Below are 17,569 nucleotides of genomic sequence, written 5' to 3'. Positions count from 1 at the left end.
TCGAAATATTACCAGTATTGTAACAAATGAACCGAAAACTCGTAGTATTGAAATGGTATTGAGCAAAAGAGTTAGAAAAATTTTATCCAGTTAGCACTCATCCCGAAATGTTCGTTCGTTCGAAATGTTGTAAGTCCAGTGTTAATGTCCTAAGAAATATATTTTACTAATTAACCCATAAATGTAGCTTTTGATATGAGAAACGTGAATTTATATGTAGACTTTACTGGGCTACCGTATGTTTTGTACTTTGGTCAATGCTGAAAATCTATCATATGTTTTTAAGGCTGTTGAATCAAAACTCAACAATAACACTACACATTCGTATAAATCTATAGTGTGGCAACGTTGTTTTTCAACGCTGCAGACTATGGCAGGAACAATCGTGCGGTTAAATATATTGCAAAAATCACAATTTGGTAATGAAATTAATTGCTTTTAAATATAAAAATAACAAAAGGTATTCGAAAATGTATCGAAGGATATGTATAAAACTATGAACCGATTATGTTTAACAGCCTAAATTTCTTTGAAAGATTAGCAGAAATTATGTAACTTTCTAATAAGTAACAGTGCTTGTAAAAATATGTTGCGTTATTGATTTAGAAAAGTGACTGTAATGTATAAAAATGTACCATGAAAACCTTTCATAATTACAGCATACGCGCTACCGGTGGCACTGCAAAAACGTAGGCAGGGCACAAATGCACCCCCACCTGGAACTCCGCCACCACAAACAAAAACTAAATTTGGTCCTTTAGCTGATCAGGATCGCATCTTTACCAATCTGTATGGACGTCATGATTGGCGTTTAAACGGCGCCTTGAAGCGGGGTGATTGGCACAAGACAAAAGAAATTGTTTTAAAAGGTGCTGATTGGATAATCAATGAAATCAAAACGTCTGGTTTACGCGGTCGTGGTGGAGCTGGGTTCCCGAGTGGCATGAAATGGTCTTTTATGAATAAGCCATCGGATGGGCGACCTAAATACTTGGTGGTTAATGCCGATGAAGGTATGCAGTAAGTAAAGTTTGCGTTGGTATTTTAATCCCGTACAACATTCATGTGATTTAAGGTGAACCTGGAACATGTAAAGATCGTGAGATAATGCGTCACGATCCCCATAAACTTGTTGAAGGTTGTTTAATTGCTGGACGAGCTATGGGTGCGAATGCTGCTTACATCTATATACGAGGAGAATTCTATAATGAAGCTTCAAATATGCAAATCGCTATTGCCGAAGCTTATCAGGCAGGCCTAATAGGGAAGAATGCTTGCGGCTCCGGTTATGATTTTGACGTGTTTATGCATCGTGGAGCTGGTGCCTACATATGCGGTGAAGAAACTGCACTCATTGAATCGCTTGAAGGAAAGCAAGGTAAACCTCGCCTCAAACCACCTTTCCCAGCTGACGTAGGTGTATTTGGCTGTCCAACCACAGTCACAAATGTTGAGACTGTTGCCGTAGCGCCAGCGATTTGTCGTCGTGGGGGAGCATGGTTTGCTAGTTTCGGTCGTACCCGTAACTCTGGCACTAAACTCTTTAATATTTCCGGGCATGTAAATACACCCTGTACTGTGGAGGAGGAAATGTCCATAACTTTAAAGGAACTAATTGAACGTCACGCGGGTGGTGTATGTGGTGGTTGGGATAACTTATTAGCTGTGATTCCGGGTGGTTCCTCAACGCCGCTTATCCCAAAGAAAGTTTGTGACGATGCAATAATGGACTTTGATGGCCTCATTGCGGCTCAAACATCTTTAGGCACGGCTGCCATTATAGTGATGGATAAATCTACGGACGTTATTAAGGCCATTGCTCGTCTTATAGAATTCTATAAACACGAAAGTTGTGGTCAGTGTACTCCTTGCCGCGAGGGCATTGGCTGGATGAATAAAATCATGGCCAGGTAATTAAATATTTTTAGCAATTAAAAACAAATGCGATACAATTTCATGAGCGCTGTCTTCTGCCAGGTTCGTTTCCGGCAATGCGCAAGCTGCTGAAATCGATATGCTCTGGGAAATTTCCAAACAAATTGAAGGCCATACAATTTGCGCTTTGGGTGATGGTGCCGCTTGGCCCGTTCAGGGTTTAATACGCCATTTCAGACCAGAAATTGAAGAGAGAATGAAGAAATATTCCGCTAAAGTTTCAAATTAAGCTTTGCAATGGCTTAGAAATAATTTTACAACATTAATTTAATTCGTTCTTTGTAAACGAGAATGTATATTGTTATATATATGCCCTGCTTATGCGCATGTATTAATGTACTATGATATAATCGTCATTAACGTAATAAAATCTTTATTAACTGTAGGAGGAGTAAACAAGTAAGAAAGCTAGGATCGCCTTCTGGCAAAATTTTCACACTCGCCACAAATATGAAAATTATAATCTATTTCACTGATTGTGGGCCGCCCGTCGCTAAGTTAATAATAGTTAATAGCATTTCACCAGATATAAATAATATTTTACAGTTTTTGTCAATTGCGTGTACCTTTATGAACACACCTTGCGCCTTTATGAATTATAACATTAAATAATCATGTTAAATACTGCTAAATTATCGAAGCTGAAATTCGCGCTTTATTTATTATCATTAAAACAAATAAAAATTGAAAGCAAGATCACGAATTAATGATAAAAATATCAAATTTGAGGGATAGGAATGTGGATGCTTTTAGGAAATTTGTAATGACTTCAAAATTTTAAATTTAATATCGTGTGGTATAACGCGTTACAGAAACATTGGGTGATTGCATGTATTTTGATCACTTCAGAAGAAGTTTATTTAAAAAATTTGGTAGAATATATAGTAATCAAAATATTTTCCATTATTGCTTCAACTTCCCTATCTTACCTGGCCGAAAGAACAGTGTTGGCTTGGCAGCGATGCAGTGGGCGGCCCCTTGTCACATTTCTTCAGCTTTTCGAAACCGCGTATCACCCAAGTCATGCTGATTCCATCTGAACAAGTAGTACCCGGAAGTCGCTATGTATGGTGAGTACAATGTATGCGACAGAACTTCCGACTCGATCTGCAACAGTGTGGGAGCTTTGTCATGCGTCTGTTAACTGCTATTGCTGCTCTTTTTCGCAACCATACGTCGTTCAATTTGTTCAACTGACGTCGGTAGACATCTGCAGTGACAGTTTCACTAGGTTTTAGCAACGCATAATGCGCTACACCTTGCTGATCTTACCGTACGCACAGCAACTTTATGGTCATGAATATTCCGCTTTGGTGTGGATGGGGATGTCTTTCCTGGACTAAACTATGACTTTCTGTGCTTGGGACTGTCTTAATAGATCTACTTTTCATCTCCAATCACAACATGCTTCAGAAAACTCTTATTTTTGCCTGGTAGACAATAAAAGCACCTTGTCGAGACGTTTCGGAATGGCGTTTTCAGTCAATTCGTAAGGTTGCCATTTGCCTCCTCTTGGATCTTTTCCATCGAATGTAAACATCTCGAAACAGTTGATTTGTCGACTGTTAGGCTGTTCGAAAGCTCTTTGAGAATTGAAGCTAGATTTTCCAGTTCATTGTTTTCGATCTTTTTTGGGTCTCCAGGCCGCTCAAAGTCACATTAAAGTCTCCACTTAAACTATTGAAAGTAAAACTGGAATGTAATGAAGCATCACCAAAAGCTTCTAAAAGTGTTTGGCATACTTCGGCAGTAGATTTCTTCAAACAATCAATAACAGCAATGAAAAAGATGAGAAAGGTCAAAATCATCAAATTTAACTGTTTTGTAGATCAATATATAACTTCTGTAGAATAATATTTAAACAAAATACATGCACGCATGTATTAAATCTGACACATTTTCAATTCAAACAATTTAATTTTTTAGTAATAGCAATTGCTACGAAGATGAGTGTACTTATATTATGTTTCGCTCGTTGTGCTGCGTCAAAAAAAAAATTTCTTTCCTTAGGAACTAACATTCCCAAGGATGAACGCTATTGACGATGGATTGAATCGGATCACTTTTACGGCCGTTTCGCATATAAACCCTTATCTTTAAAAAGTCGTTGCGTGGAAAACGTTTCACTTTAAGAATTTTCGACCAAAATCAATAACCATCACTATTTTGGCATTAGAAATTAGTGCAAAAAATGTAGATAGGATGGGGAAAGGTTGATGATAATAGATAGAGAATAGTCACACCTTTGACAAGAGAAAAATTCAGCAAAATTTTGGCCGCGTCACCATTAACTGACTTTAAACTAATTTTTAATCAGCTAAATAACTTCTTAAAGCAAATGAAAGTTAACTATTTCATACATTGCCCTGTATAAGAAAGAAATTTTCGAGAAGTGTCTCTGCTTTCGACTATTTCGCTAACTCAGCAACAAGGCCTAGATTTAATTCTTTCAACCACCAATATTATCGCAAATACCTTCAGTTCATTAAATTCCCTCTGTTTGCTAATCCTAAATATTTTTTTAAGTTCGTTAATTCCAAAAGCAAAATCTCCATAAATTCCTCGCATGAGTCTTTTAGTGGCTCTGAGTCGTTGGATGTTATTGAAATCTCAAATCACTTTGTTGAATACTTCCGACGAAACTTTTCGACTGCTAACTCTGTTTGATTTGGTTAACCATAAACTACTTATCTTTAAACTCCAAGTCTCTGGCTTGCCTTCCTATTTAGGGAAATAGATATACTCTTATGTGCATAATAGGTCATTCAGGGTTCTGTTTAACTTCCTCACCTCATATCCATTCCCCATGACGTCTGGCGTACCTCAAGGCAACCACTTAGAACCGATTTTATTTAATTTAGACATTGATGATTTGCCCTCAGTGATTAAGTCCAGCCAGAGCTTTTCTTCCTTTTCCGTAGAATCGCAATCACATCACCTTCAAATTGACTTGAATAATTTGGTTGCATGGTGCTCGTTGAATCTTATGAAACTAAATCTAAATAAATGTAAGAAGCTTTCTTTCTCATGAAGCAAGTCATTCATTACATAGCATTTCATTGATTCGCACAAGTTGGAGAACGTCGATTCGTTCAAAGATTTAGGCGTTCTATTTGACCATAGGTTACGTTTTAACTTCCACATTGAGCTCTCGTTAAGCAAAGCTCGGTCCGCGCTTGGTTTTATAAAGAGGTAATCCAAAGAGCTTGATGATCCTTGCATATGAAAAGGCTGTACCTGTGTTTGGTTAGACCTATACTCGAATATGCTTCTGTTGTGTGATCTCCTTTATATAGGTGCTATGTAGGTTCAATTGTTCAAAACCAATTCTTGCTGTAGTACTTAAATTAACTTACGTTCTTAATATCACAGTTTTTTTTATTTCGAAAATTGTATGGTGTTGCTAACGTGTCGGCCAAGTTTATACATATTTGCAAAGGTTCAGGGGTTCACTTGCATCCTGGATCTGTTCTTGTTGCGGGTGTGCTCCTGTGCCAGTGTGCACATGCTTTTTTTCCCCTCTTTTTTTCTTTTTTTATTGATTTATTTATAAATTATTATTTTTAACTTTTTAACTTATTTTTAGCTTACTTTGTCTTTATTATTCTTCTTCTTTCATTTTCCTTTTTATTTTATACTAGGTTTTAAAACAATTAGCATAAGATTTACTTTTAGGGCGTATTGAATGCGACTGTAATTTTCTTTAGTTGAATTTCATATATAAGTAGGTAAAAATAAATAAATACATAAGTAAATAAAATTATTAATAAATAAAAGAGACGTAGATAATCAAGATTTATTTGAAATACATAAGACTGTATATGAAATCCCAAATTGAGGTCTGTCGCTTTGTATGCGCAACTGACTATTGAAGAAAAATAAAGAAAGATGGTTGACGTCCTATCAAAACGCTTTTCCTCTATAGTTTATACTCAGATAAATGAATAAAATACTTGACAATGTTTGAACATCTAAATAGTTGTTTACATCTAATAACTTCTATGATGCTTTTCGGTGATTTTATTCATTTATTCTCATTTAACAGAATTGGTACTGTGCTTTTCCCCCATTTATTGAAAGCAATGCTCTTCTCTTTCTATTCACAACACATGGTTATTCTTTTTTTTATAAACGATGCAAAGGAAAAACCAGCTAACGGCTTTTATCGAAAAATCAAAGCCATTTCACAATTGCACAAAGAAGTTGCAGAAAGTGAATAATTACGAGTTTCTTTAATTGGAAAAGCCGCGTTTCCTGCAAAAAAGACTCGATTTGACGGTACAATTTTGTCCATCAAATTTTATATGTACCATGCCAAAAGATATCTGTTCAACTTGTGGTACAAGCGAATCTACAGAATTTCATTTTTAGTTTTCACATGTTCGATATTATAAGAAGCTCTTTCAGCCTATTCAATTGAGAGGAAGTAAAGATAGAGAATGTGCTAGGAAGATGCTGACCGTAGCTTAGCGTTCTCAGTCGGTAAGTTTGCCCAATCGGTAAATGCAGGCGTAACACCTTCTTTAACAAAATATCCATTGTAGCCATGACCAAAGTGCTTGAAATTTGAGCTTGTGAGCACTGAGTTTCTAATCGTAATTTTTACCTGTTTGGCTATTTATGTGGATATCACCGTAACCGAACTTATAACAGAAAAAAAGTAGAACTTCGCTTGTTAAGACAACGAAGATTGAATTTACTGCCTGAAAATACTCTGGAGGTAAAGGAAAGATTGTTACAGGGAAAAGGGTTTTCCATCTTTAAACCCTAACTGGGTCTATGTCTCTAGCAACTTGAGTACACTGGTGAACTAAGCCCAGGCATTAGGTCATGTAGTGAAATCACGAAGCCGCTAAGCTTAATCCTCATCTAAATTGAAGGGTATGGCGCCCTGAAATAAAACATTTAAGTGAAAGAAAGATATTCTAAGTAATACTGGTGTATTGAAGTTAAGAAGTGCAACGATTGTAATAGCTTAGCGTTTTACTGGCCACCAAAGAAAGGTGATAGATGGACGGTTGTTCAAGGAGTTATTAGTTAGTGAATTAAATATAAAAAGACGCAAGTTTCATACCAAAAATATACAAACAAACACTTATGTTGACACCTATCTTCAACTTAAAAGGTTTTGTAGCGTTTATTATTTTATTGGCGGCTGAAAAATGTATTTTCTGTCCTGACAGTACAGTTTCGCTTTCGCAGCTCTTATGCATTGATTTAAATTTAGGAATAAGTAGGTTAAAGTTTAGATGCAAGGAATAAAGAATGAAGGGAATGGTTCATAAGTTGTAAGCGAAGAGTAAAAAAAAGCTAGTGACTTGTGAAAAGAATAGAATAAAAAGATGATTTCTCCAAAAAGCACAAAATACAATCTATGATTATACCAGGATTGTGATAAGTTAGTCAACATTAAAAAACGCTGACTCGATATAAAAGAACTTGCCGTACGTTTACATCCATAGACTTTTAAGCTGAAGGGAAAAAATGGTAAGTGGTTTTATTATTGCAATTTATTTAGATCAAGGTAAATTCTATGACAAAAAAAAGTTCGAAGAGCAATAATTATCGGCTCTCCTTTTTTAAAAAAATAAACTATTTATGTAGTGTAGTCGCCTTTTAATACCCTACAGCCCTTGCGATACAAGGTATGTTAAGCCAACCTATGTAGCATGTAAAGGGCCTTAAAGTAGCCCCAACTTTCATTGTACCGAAAATGAATGAGTCGATCTAAGTCTGTCTATATTTGTATTCAAGCTACAGGCCGCAATTTTTGAAATATTTTGACGAAATTTGGTGCACTGACATGCTTCGACTCCAGGAAGGCCATTGGAAGTGGTTTCGATCGGTCCAGTTTTTCGACCTCGTGGTGCACTTTTTATATAATGCTTTCTTTTGAAAAGTCGTTATATGGAAAAAAGTTGCAATTTTCACAATTCTCGCTCAGTATTTGGACATTCTAAATTTGTACGAAAAGTTTCATTTGGTTATGGCAATTTTTTGAAGCCTCTCTCTCTATAACTATTTATAAGAAAACTGAATCTTTGGGTTCAATTTTATATGATGGCCTCTTTGAGCTCTTTACAGAAAAAAACAATACTCATTTTTGAGAAATAACTTGTTTTATTAAGATATTTGTCTCTTTGACTTACGATAAGTTCTTACTAGTTTTCATGCTTACCTTTAAGCAAAATTATTTCTAAAATTATCTTATTTCAGACAAAATATGCAAAATTATCCTTACATCACTGTATACACTTTTACCACTTAACATATTCGTCTCAACACATAATGTTTTCAGCTTTTTTTTTAATTTAAAAAATTAAATACATTAATGTATTGCAAATAATTACCACATATTTTTGTTTGCTTGCAGCTGCCAGACGAAAGCAGTTAAGCGTTCTATCAAATATAGACGAAGCTTTTTCATAAGTTGAAAGGTCTTTTTGCTCGAGCTGTGATAAATAAGCGTTTAAAGTAAATCAATTTTTTTTTAATTGGCATAATAGATGCTATGAGCCGTTTGCAATAAGGGGAAGAGTTCTTTCGAAAGTGCTTCAAAAAGATGACCAATGCCAAGTAAGTTCCTGTTGGATGTTACCTATTGGCCTCTGATTTTTCTAATACATAAAAATAAAATCACATTCTGAAGAATGAATTTATTTACATACAGACACATTGATATTGACATATTAATAGGCGTACGTGTCAACATGTATTATATATATACATGTAACTATATTTACATAATTACTTAAGTAGTCCGATTATACACATATACATTATGTGTTATTTATTATTGTACTTAGCCTAGAAAGATAATAGTTTCGTCCAACTTTCAAGCCTACTTGACCCTATTCATAAATAATCTGTCGTGTGTGGTTCAATACCCACCTGCTTTAATCATCATCATATCTCTTTCATTCGATGCACGAACAGATGGTCTAAAGAAAGGTTTAAAAACCTTGCTAACTAAATACGAAGATGCTGTAGATATTGAAAATTTGGGTGATGTGTTTGATCCCGAACGACGATTTATATGTACGCTCAATCGTAAATAGAGCCAGAAGAACCGTGGGATGGATCAGAAGTTGGTCTCAGTAATTTGATGACCCTTACATAACAAACAGTTTATTCCCTTCGTTGGCTGGGTCAACTCTTGAGTGTGCGTCAATAGTGGTATCTTCAAATTATTAGTGTGATATTGATATGATAGAGTGGGGCTGAAAATTATTTATTGTGTTTGCCTTACGAGGGCTAGGATGGAACCCCAGTTGTATTCTGTTTCTGTATGTTAGCCGTTTGAAATTGACAAGTCTACCAAGTCTTTATAAGTGGACACTCGCACTTCATGTCGCTTTTGTAGTTAAATTTGTCAGTGGAGTAAACTCGTCATCAGTTTTCGTAAGCGAAATTAATTTTAGTACACCAAAGAGAGTATCGAGGCACATATATCCAATTAACTTATCTTTCTATCACTTTAACTTGTGAACAGTTTATTATTTTTATTATTATTAATTTAATTTTAGACTAATGAGATGAATTCTTAGACTAAAAAAAAGACATTGAGCACTAGCAACACAGGCTATCGGCTCTAATTTAAATAAATGAATATTAGACAATAAGGTTAGTAGTATTAATAAAGTAAAATATTGAATTGATATTCTGTTCTGAAGCTGATTGTGGAATGTAGTGAACAGTTTAATATCTTTTACATTACTTGTACAAACATACGTGATTATTCTTATTTATTCTCCTTTCCTGATTCGTTTAGCCGATTCAAAATATTAATTTCATAAATTGAATTCAAGTACTTTTAATAAAGTGATCATGTGGCATTCGCAGAAGTGTAGGATTGTTATATATAATACATCTCAAATCTCAGAGCGATTAGAAAATACAATATTATTAAATTATGTGACCGGGGGGAACCTACTAGCTTTTGTTTAAAATTAACAAATTTGAAAAAACTTTTCGGATCTGACTGCATCGAAGTACAACAGTTCGTGAAATCACTAGCCCAGTTTTCTTATGCTTCATAAAAGGTCTATTCCAATTATGGAGAACAGTTTTTACTCACTGGAGAATCAAGCAAGTGAACGCTCGTTTGGAAATTTCCATTTAATAGGGATTCTCAGACATAGTAGTATGGAGATTAGAATAAAAATCAGACGCAGTAACCTCAATATCGCCGTAATCAAAATCGCAAGATATATTAAACAACTCACCACAAAGTCTGGCATAATTAGTTTTCTGAAAAACAAATCGCAAGTTAGCCTTCTTTCTGAAAGTAAGGTGTGACTTGTAACTCCTTGTTGAACAGCTCAACAAGATCAGAATGGTTGGATGATAAACATCTTCCCAAACAACGACCAAAGAGCAAATCCAAAAATTTATTCAAGGAATTAGTTATATGATTCAACTGACACAGACGTAACTCAAACACGAGCGTAAACAGTTCAGCGTAACAACCACAACTAAAGATCAAGCCAGCTACATTCAACAGTGAAGTTCCAGAAACGATCCGGTACGTTAATGTCACCTAATACAAATAATGTATCAGCAGGATTCATTTGTAGAGACATTGGGCGAATGGGGTGGAAATACTTTAAATAAATACTAATGTACGACGGCGGAGGAATTTGCGAACAAGTTATAAAAATAACCTTGCCACCAAGTTAAAGTCGAATGAACAATTCAATTCCACAACACTAATTTCTACCAACAAATAACAGCGACAACAACAATGGTGACGGGAGAGAATTTACCACAACAATTAAAACTCCACTTCCAACTTTTTGCAATTTGTCTTGCACTTGATACCCAGAACCGAACATTTTAGCATCCTGAACGTTTAACATCAACCAAGGTTCTGTAAACGCCATATCTTGATAATCCAAATGATGACAGCCTAAACGTAACTACTTGAGTTTGGTATTAAGACTGCGAACGTACCCAATAGACAAAGAATCACCTAATTTTTTGGAGTAGCTGCTGCCCCATTTTCAGCGAGTAATTCCGTTTTAAATTTAACGCTATTTTCCGAATCTTTAGTGTACTAATTGGTACGGCGATGACATTTGACAAGTGAAAACTAATAGGTTTTCAGGCACAGTTCTATTATACGATCGCTGACACTGCGCTAGAAATGCGTTTGCGCAAGGGCTCTAATAGTTGATTGGTTAAAAATGTGATGTTTCTCTTTGAAATATAATTACGCAAATATATAGAGGGATAAATTCAAATGGATTGACTTAGCGCGCTTTTAAACCAATTAAGTAAGAAGTATTCGGCGGGGGCAGGATCTTGCATACCATCACTATGCTTGTCGCATTCTGCTCTCCAAATTTTTTTATTTGATACTCATAATTAAACCACTTTTAGGGAGATAATATATCTTCATTTTGCCTTGTTTACGTTATGATAAACAGGCTAATAAGATAATTTAATCGCTTGTAACTTTGTGTGAACATGGCCGATTTTTTTCATTTTTGCACGTAAAGAAGAGAGCGTTTCGAAAAATAAATATGGAAAATTTCAACATTCTAACTTTTATAATTTCTGAATAATGAAGAAAAGCCCACAAATTTTTGTTAAGAAAGACGGAGTTGCGTTCAGCATATGCTCCGACCAATTAGGCGTGCTCTCAATACCAACATGGGTGCAAAAACTTCCAATGTTTCTACCAAAATTGAAGTTGATATCTTCCTTTTTGGCGACCAAGAGAATGCCAACAGCAAACACCACACAGACGGACAGACGTGGCTATATCAACCCAGAATTTCACGCTGATCAAGAAAATATATACTTTATAGGGTCTCTGAAATTCCCTTTTGGATGTTACATATATTATGGAAAAAGACAAAATGAGTATACCCCGTCTTATAGTGGTGTGTATAAAAACAGAAACTCACTGTCGCAAGGAGATAAAAAAGCTCTCTTTTCTCTCGCTGTTCTCTTGTATTTATTGCCTATGTGAAGCTCGCTAGGGTGCTGTTTTTTACGTTAAATTTATATAAATTTTCTGCAATGGTTTCAATCATTTAACCAGTCGGTCTTCCGTGCATCCTTTCGAAAGTTGCTGGTAATCCTTGCTTTTGTTATACTAAAACTAAACTTACAAGATTAAAGTGCTGAAAATATATGAAAAAAGTGAAAATTTCTAATATATACTTTACATAAAAACTTAGAAAAACCATACTCAGCGACAAAATTCTATAAGCAAATTGTGCCTTTAATATTGAACTAAATCTAATTTAAATAAAAAAGAACCTCAAATTGTTATGAAATCATTGAAAAAATATATACATATATTAACATTGTGTACATATATAATATATATTTTCATCCCCCGTTTTCCTCATTCCTTGTCACATATATTGCAAATGTTCTGTTTGCGGTAACTTACCATTTTATGAAGATTGTCAGTGAAATACACAAATACTTTATTCAACAGCAAGAGTATCGAAAAAAATTAAGTACTAAAAGTTGACAACGCTTATAATAAAAGGCCAATAAAGCTTTACTAAACTGCTCATCATTTTGAGGTAAGCCATTGCGGCACTGCGTCAATAAGTCGGCGTTCATTTGTTATCTAACTATTGTTACCCGGCTGTTACGGTTCTTCATGTTCACATGGACGACAAACACTTGTACGCATGGACTTAACACAAGTAGATACAAAGTTGATGAAGGTTATAATAATATGATATTGTTAGCAAACGTACCGTAGAACCCAAAAGCGAAAAAATTTTTTTGATTATAGCGTTGTGATATTACAGAGTTTCTTCAGCCTAAAATGTGACGTCAAAAAGTATTACACTAATGCTTTTGCCAAAGATTATCGGTCTTTATGTTATTGTTATTAATGGCAAAATTTTTGTTGAAGTAAAATTCTACCCTTTAATAGAAGCATTTTTACGTCTTAACTTTTACTATCTTAAACTACTTGTTTGGCTTATTACCTGTAAGGGGGAAATCAATATTGTAAACTGTGGTATAAGAGTGTAAATTATTCATCATGCACAGAGGTTGCATTAAAATCCGACAATGAAATTATTTACGTAATGGCAAGCAACAGAGATACGGTCCTACACACAATCCACCTATTAAACAAAGTAATCAAAATATTGAGGCAAGGAGGCAAAGGCATCCTCACACTAACGCGTAGTATTTTCTAATATCTCGAATATCGCCGAACTAAGAACATTTTTCAAAAATTCACCTTTCATACGATACTACCGAAGTATATGTATACATAAATATATATTTTCTTGTAGCGGATCCCTCCTTACTATATTGATAAAATAAAAGAAAAAAACTAAACCCAACATCGAAACGTCACGGGTAGGAACTATTAATAAAACATTGTGAGGGCACACCATATTTTATTTTTTCATATTGTGCTCAGGTTATTTTTTGTACGGGTAAGTCGTCAGGGGATGTTTACTTGACGTTATGTACTCTTGAGTTATCTTGGAATATTAGTTGTGGGGAAATTAATTCAAGATATAAACTATCGAGTGGGTAAAACATTCAGTTCCAATAGCTGATATCTCAATGAGATCCTTCTTACTTTCTTCGTTCTTATGTGTTGTTACGAATTATAGTCAAAAAGTTTAAGTTCATGTTTGAAAAACACATTTTAGTGATAAACATGATACCGCTATTCGACAAGTTGAAAGTAATTGCTTTAGAGTGAATCACTGTAACAGTATAGACGAAGCGATTTTTCACAATTCTTTTTTACACGAATGTGGAACACTCAAGAAAGATTTTGTGAAATCGTTTTCTGAGAAGTATGTGCCACGATCTCTACGAGAAACTATGTTTATCGAACATTCGATACGTTCTACGTTCAATCCAATTTGCTCGATTTGAATAAGTCACAGAGCCTCTTTCTTCTAAAAATCCAATCTACTTTACCCGGATTTAATGCATTTTCACTATGAATACAACGAGCAATATGTTCATACCCTGTCGAAACTCCATTACATTCATAATGAATGTTAGACAGGATGAAAGGAAAATATTATATTTTAATTAATAGAAACAATTATGTTTTTTTATTTGCAAAGTCAGCCGCCTTTGCCGAGAACCTTTGAAAATTACAATTTTTTCTATACAACGACTTTTTAGAATAGGACCCTATATGGAGATTGGTCAAAAACTGGGCCTGGGATTTGAACCATTTTCAAAGGTGTTCGTCCTTGAACCAAAACTGTATTAAATCTCATCAAAATATCTCATTTGCTTGAAATTAAATGTACGTGGAAAGACGTTAGATGGACAGACGAAAAGACAAGCTTAGATCAAGTCAGGCTATGATTCTGAATCGACCGGTATAATAAAAGGTCGAGCTATCTTAAGCCCTTCTGCGTGTTACATCCGTTCGCACTAAGTCAATATATCTCGTAAATGATGTAAGGTATGGTTAAAATACAATACATAGACTAAGGCTTCACTCAAATAGTAATAAGAAAATATTAAAAAAAAAAACTAATTAAAAAAACAGATCCGTGAGTCGCTCTAGATACCTTCTGCCATTTCTATGAGTCCCGAACTCTAAAAGTCGCAAATTGTCTTCTGCCCGACAAATACAACTTTATGAACGAACACGATGTATTTGAAAACATAAATTCATTATTAAGCTTTTGAAATATCGTCCCGTAATGAAGTCGATCAAAAACTGTGGACAAGCCCAATGACACTAAAATACTTATTCCCCCTCCATTTAAGCTTTTTCTATTGACTCAATAATTCAATGTACACAACGCACCGCGAGCTCGGCGGTGCCACATTTGCCGATCATTCAATAGGTCGAAGTATGCAATCAAATATCTTCGACAATGTAAGTAAAATACTTATAAGCCTTAGCTTTTCGATACTGAATAAAGAGTTGCTTTTAGGTATTAGAATAACTTTTGGAAGCCTTGCATGATTTGGAAATATTGCATGATGAATAATGCATTTAAATAATAAAGTAATGTGGTAACCATTGAAAGATCAAAATTTTATTTTCGATGTCCGTTACTTTTGTTGTTTGCTGCTTCATTACATCCCAATTTTCGGTTTTGGCTCCAGCGGTGTAAAAGAGATCATTAGTCTAATGTCTTACAGGACCAGCAAGGTCTAGTGTATTACGAGCGGTAAAACCCGAATGGAAGTATTACTGCAGATTTCTAACGACGTCAATTGAACGAATTGAGCGGCCTATTGCTGCAAAAAAGACCAGCAATAGCAGCTAACAGATGAAGTTATCCTTTGGCACGATAACGTTCGCCCACACGTTGCAATAGTTGTCAATGATACACTCTTGCAACACGAATGCGAGGTTCTGCCGCATTCATTGTACTCACCAAACAAAGCAGTACAAAGCATGGTTGTCATGCAATTTATGAATCCTAAAGAATTCGATGAATGGACCACTGCTAACCCAATATCGTTCTTTCGAAATGTTGATATGCCAGAAACGTAGGAAAGAGTTATAGAAAATGATTGAAAATATTTTTGTTATACCAATTTTTTTCCAAGTGAAAAAACTGCCAAAATACATGCAAGCATCTAATAATATTCTCAAAAGCCACCTGGTACCTATCTGTTTGCAAATTAAATAAAATATAATTTTTAAAGGCAATGCATAGCGCGTCTTGTGTTCACTAACATGCTCATGTCCAGGAGGAAATACCATCATTTATATATACGGTCTGACCATATGAGTTTTATATTTTAGATTGTATGATTTCCAACTTGTCCATTGGTAGTGAAAAGTTCGTAGTGGAGAAGTCGTTTTATCCTTCAAACCTACAAGACTTCGACTGTGCAGGACTTTAACAAAATTTTTTGAAAAGCTCAAAGTGCAAAAATTAATTTTTAATTAAATACAATGGGCTGGAGAATAGAGTACAAAGCTATTATTATTATTGTTGTTAGTAAAATTTTAGACTAATGAAATAAATTCTTAGACTAAAAAAAAAGACATTGAACAATAATTTATAATAATACATTAGATATTGAGCCTGTAGTTTTCGTAAAGTAATATATTGAAATGATATTCTGTTCTGAAGCTGATTTTAGAATGTCCATAGAGTTAATCGTTCCAAATGCAATACTTCTAGCCAAAGTAAAGCTAAGGCTGTAACAGAGAATGTGCTTTATAGTGAGAATTCGTCCACAATCGTTCCTCTAGATCCATTGGTGAGTTGCAATTGTATGACAAAAGCGAATTCTCGAAAATGTTTGGATCTTGATTTTTTCAACATTTGTTGGATATAAAGGTGGAGTTAATTGAGGGTAAATAAAAGAGTAGTGCTGATGATGATATTTCAGGTTTACTTCGTATAAAAGGTTCCAACCGGTACTCCCCAGTATTTGGGTTCTTGTGCGTAGACAGCGAAATGTCAAAAGAGCAGTCTATCAAAATCCATGGAGGTTTAGCACCAAAAGAGCGGAACATTTTTAAGGGAATGTCCAATTCCTTTACGACGTACAATCAATAGTCAATTGCAGATGGTGACTTTTGAATTTCCTTCGCAATAATAATCTTTCTCACGTCTTCACCGCGAATAGATTTGTTTGAATTAAGAAGCTTGGAGACTATTTTCGCTTTTAACTCATAAAGTCTATTTTTTAAAGTTGGGAGACCACTTTCAATTATTATATTATTTATATGCGTCGTCCGAAAAGCATAACAACTTGCTCTGAGGGCTTGGTGATAAGCCGATTTAAGGATCTTGATGTTAGATTTGCAGATATTGCCATAAATTATCAAAGCACCGTACGGCTAACTCATTATTATGCATCAGTAGATTTCCCGCATCACATACCTGATTTTTTCTGATTTTTATATGGAAATTTTAGCCCTTACAAGTTGGTCCGTTCGGAGATCTCTCGTCTTTACATTTTTCTAAAAATGTATCCGCGAAGAGACAATGTTCGATTCTCCGCACATGGCAAAGAATTTTGCTAATTTCGTTGAAGGCGATCTGGAAAAGCGTCACATCAAGAGGAGATCCTTGCGGAATGCCATTTATTAGCGGAAAGAAATCAGGGAGATGATTGTTGACTCTAACTGTAAACTGCCGATGCGACATGAATGATTTGATGTAGTTAAACAATTTGGGCGAACATTCCATGATTTCAAGAGTCTTAAAATAAGATGAAGACCAATTCTGTCAAATGTTTTTTCGAAATGAATTGAGAGAATGGTTACATGATTCCGTTCGGAAATTGCTTTGCTTGTCAAATAATCAATAAGTAAAAGAGCGTCGATGCACCCTCTATCCCGCTTAAAACCAACTTGTTGCTTTGTTATCAGGTTCTTGGACTCAAGAAACCAAGATAATCTAGATGCTATAATATATTCTAATACTTTTAAGAGGCAAGATAAAAGAGAGATTGGACGATAATCCGATGCGATTGAGACATTTGAGGGTATACGGCCAGTCAAAAATGCCGTATTATATAGGTCCAATAATTTCTTTTTACTTGAATTAGACAGAGCACTGATCATTTGGTATGAGATGCGGTCTAGACCAGGTGTCTTCTCCTTCGATTTGGAGAGACAACTTTCAAATTCTAAGGTAGGTAAGCAATTTTCAAGGGACATGGCACATCGGTCAATTGCATTTAAAAGAGA

At 35.0% G+C, this 17,569-nt stretch overlaps 2 protein-coding genes across 2 annotated transcripts in view; both read left to right on the top strand.

Annotated features, from left to right (window-relative positions):
• Nucleotides 1-312: 312 nt before the first annotated feature.
• Nucleotides 313-2,342, top strand: LOC119642401 (NADH dehydrogenase [ubiquinone] flavoprotein 1, mitochondrial). The gene is made up of 4 exons (XM_038041560.1): nucleotides 313-419; nucleotides 660-1,013; nucleotides 1,076-1,910; nucleotides 1,978-2,342. Exons 1-4 carry the CDS (start codon nucleotides 371-373, stop codon nucleotides 2,162-2,164), a joined length of 1,425 nt encoding a protein of 474 aa, XP_037897488.1. The 5' UTR covers nucleotides 313-370; the 3' UTR covers nucleotides 2,165-2,342.
• A 9,928-nt stretch (nucleotides 2,343-12,270) lies between these two features.
• The window catches only part of LOC119642393, a 17,447-nt gene continuing 12,148 nt past the window's right edge, over nucleotides 12,271-17,569 (top strand). The window contains exon 1 of the mRNA XM_038041544.1: nucleotides 12,271-12,479. The gene's annotated coding sequence lies outside the window, so the exon portion shown is untranslated. The remainder of the gene's footprint in view (nucleotides 12,480-17,569) is intronic.

The sequence above is a fragment of the Glossina fuscipes genome, unplaced genomic scaffold, assembly GCF_014805625.2.
Source record: "Glossina fuscipes isolate IAEA_lab_2018 unplaced genomic scaffold, Yale_Gfus_2 222, whole genome shotgun sequence".
Taxonomy (NCBI): domain Eukaryota; kingdom Metazoa; phylum Arthropoda; class Insecta; order Diptera; family Glossinidae; genus Glossina; species Glossina fuscipes.
Note: the sequence above shows the minus strand (reverse complement) of the source record. Positions and strands in the feature narration are given on the sequence as shown.

What these genes read in the sequence shown, in the direction of transcription:
- LOC119642401 (XM_038041560.1), top strand. Translation starts at nt 371, where the DNA reads ATGGCAGGAACAATCGTGCGGTTAAATATATTGCAAAAATCACAATTT. An exon ending in ATTGCAAAAATCACAATTTG is followed by an intron (nt 420 to 659) that starts GTAATGAAATTA and finishes TCATAATTACAG; the next exon opens with CATACGCGCTACCGGTGGCA. An exon ending in GGTGGTTAATGCCGATGAAG is followed by an intron (nt 1,014 to 1,075) that starts GTATGCAGTAAG and finishes ATGTGATTTAAG; the next exon opens with GTGAACCTGGAACATGTAAA.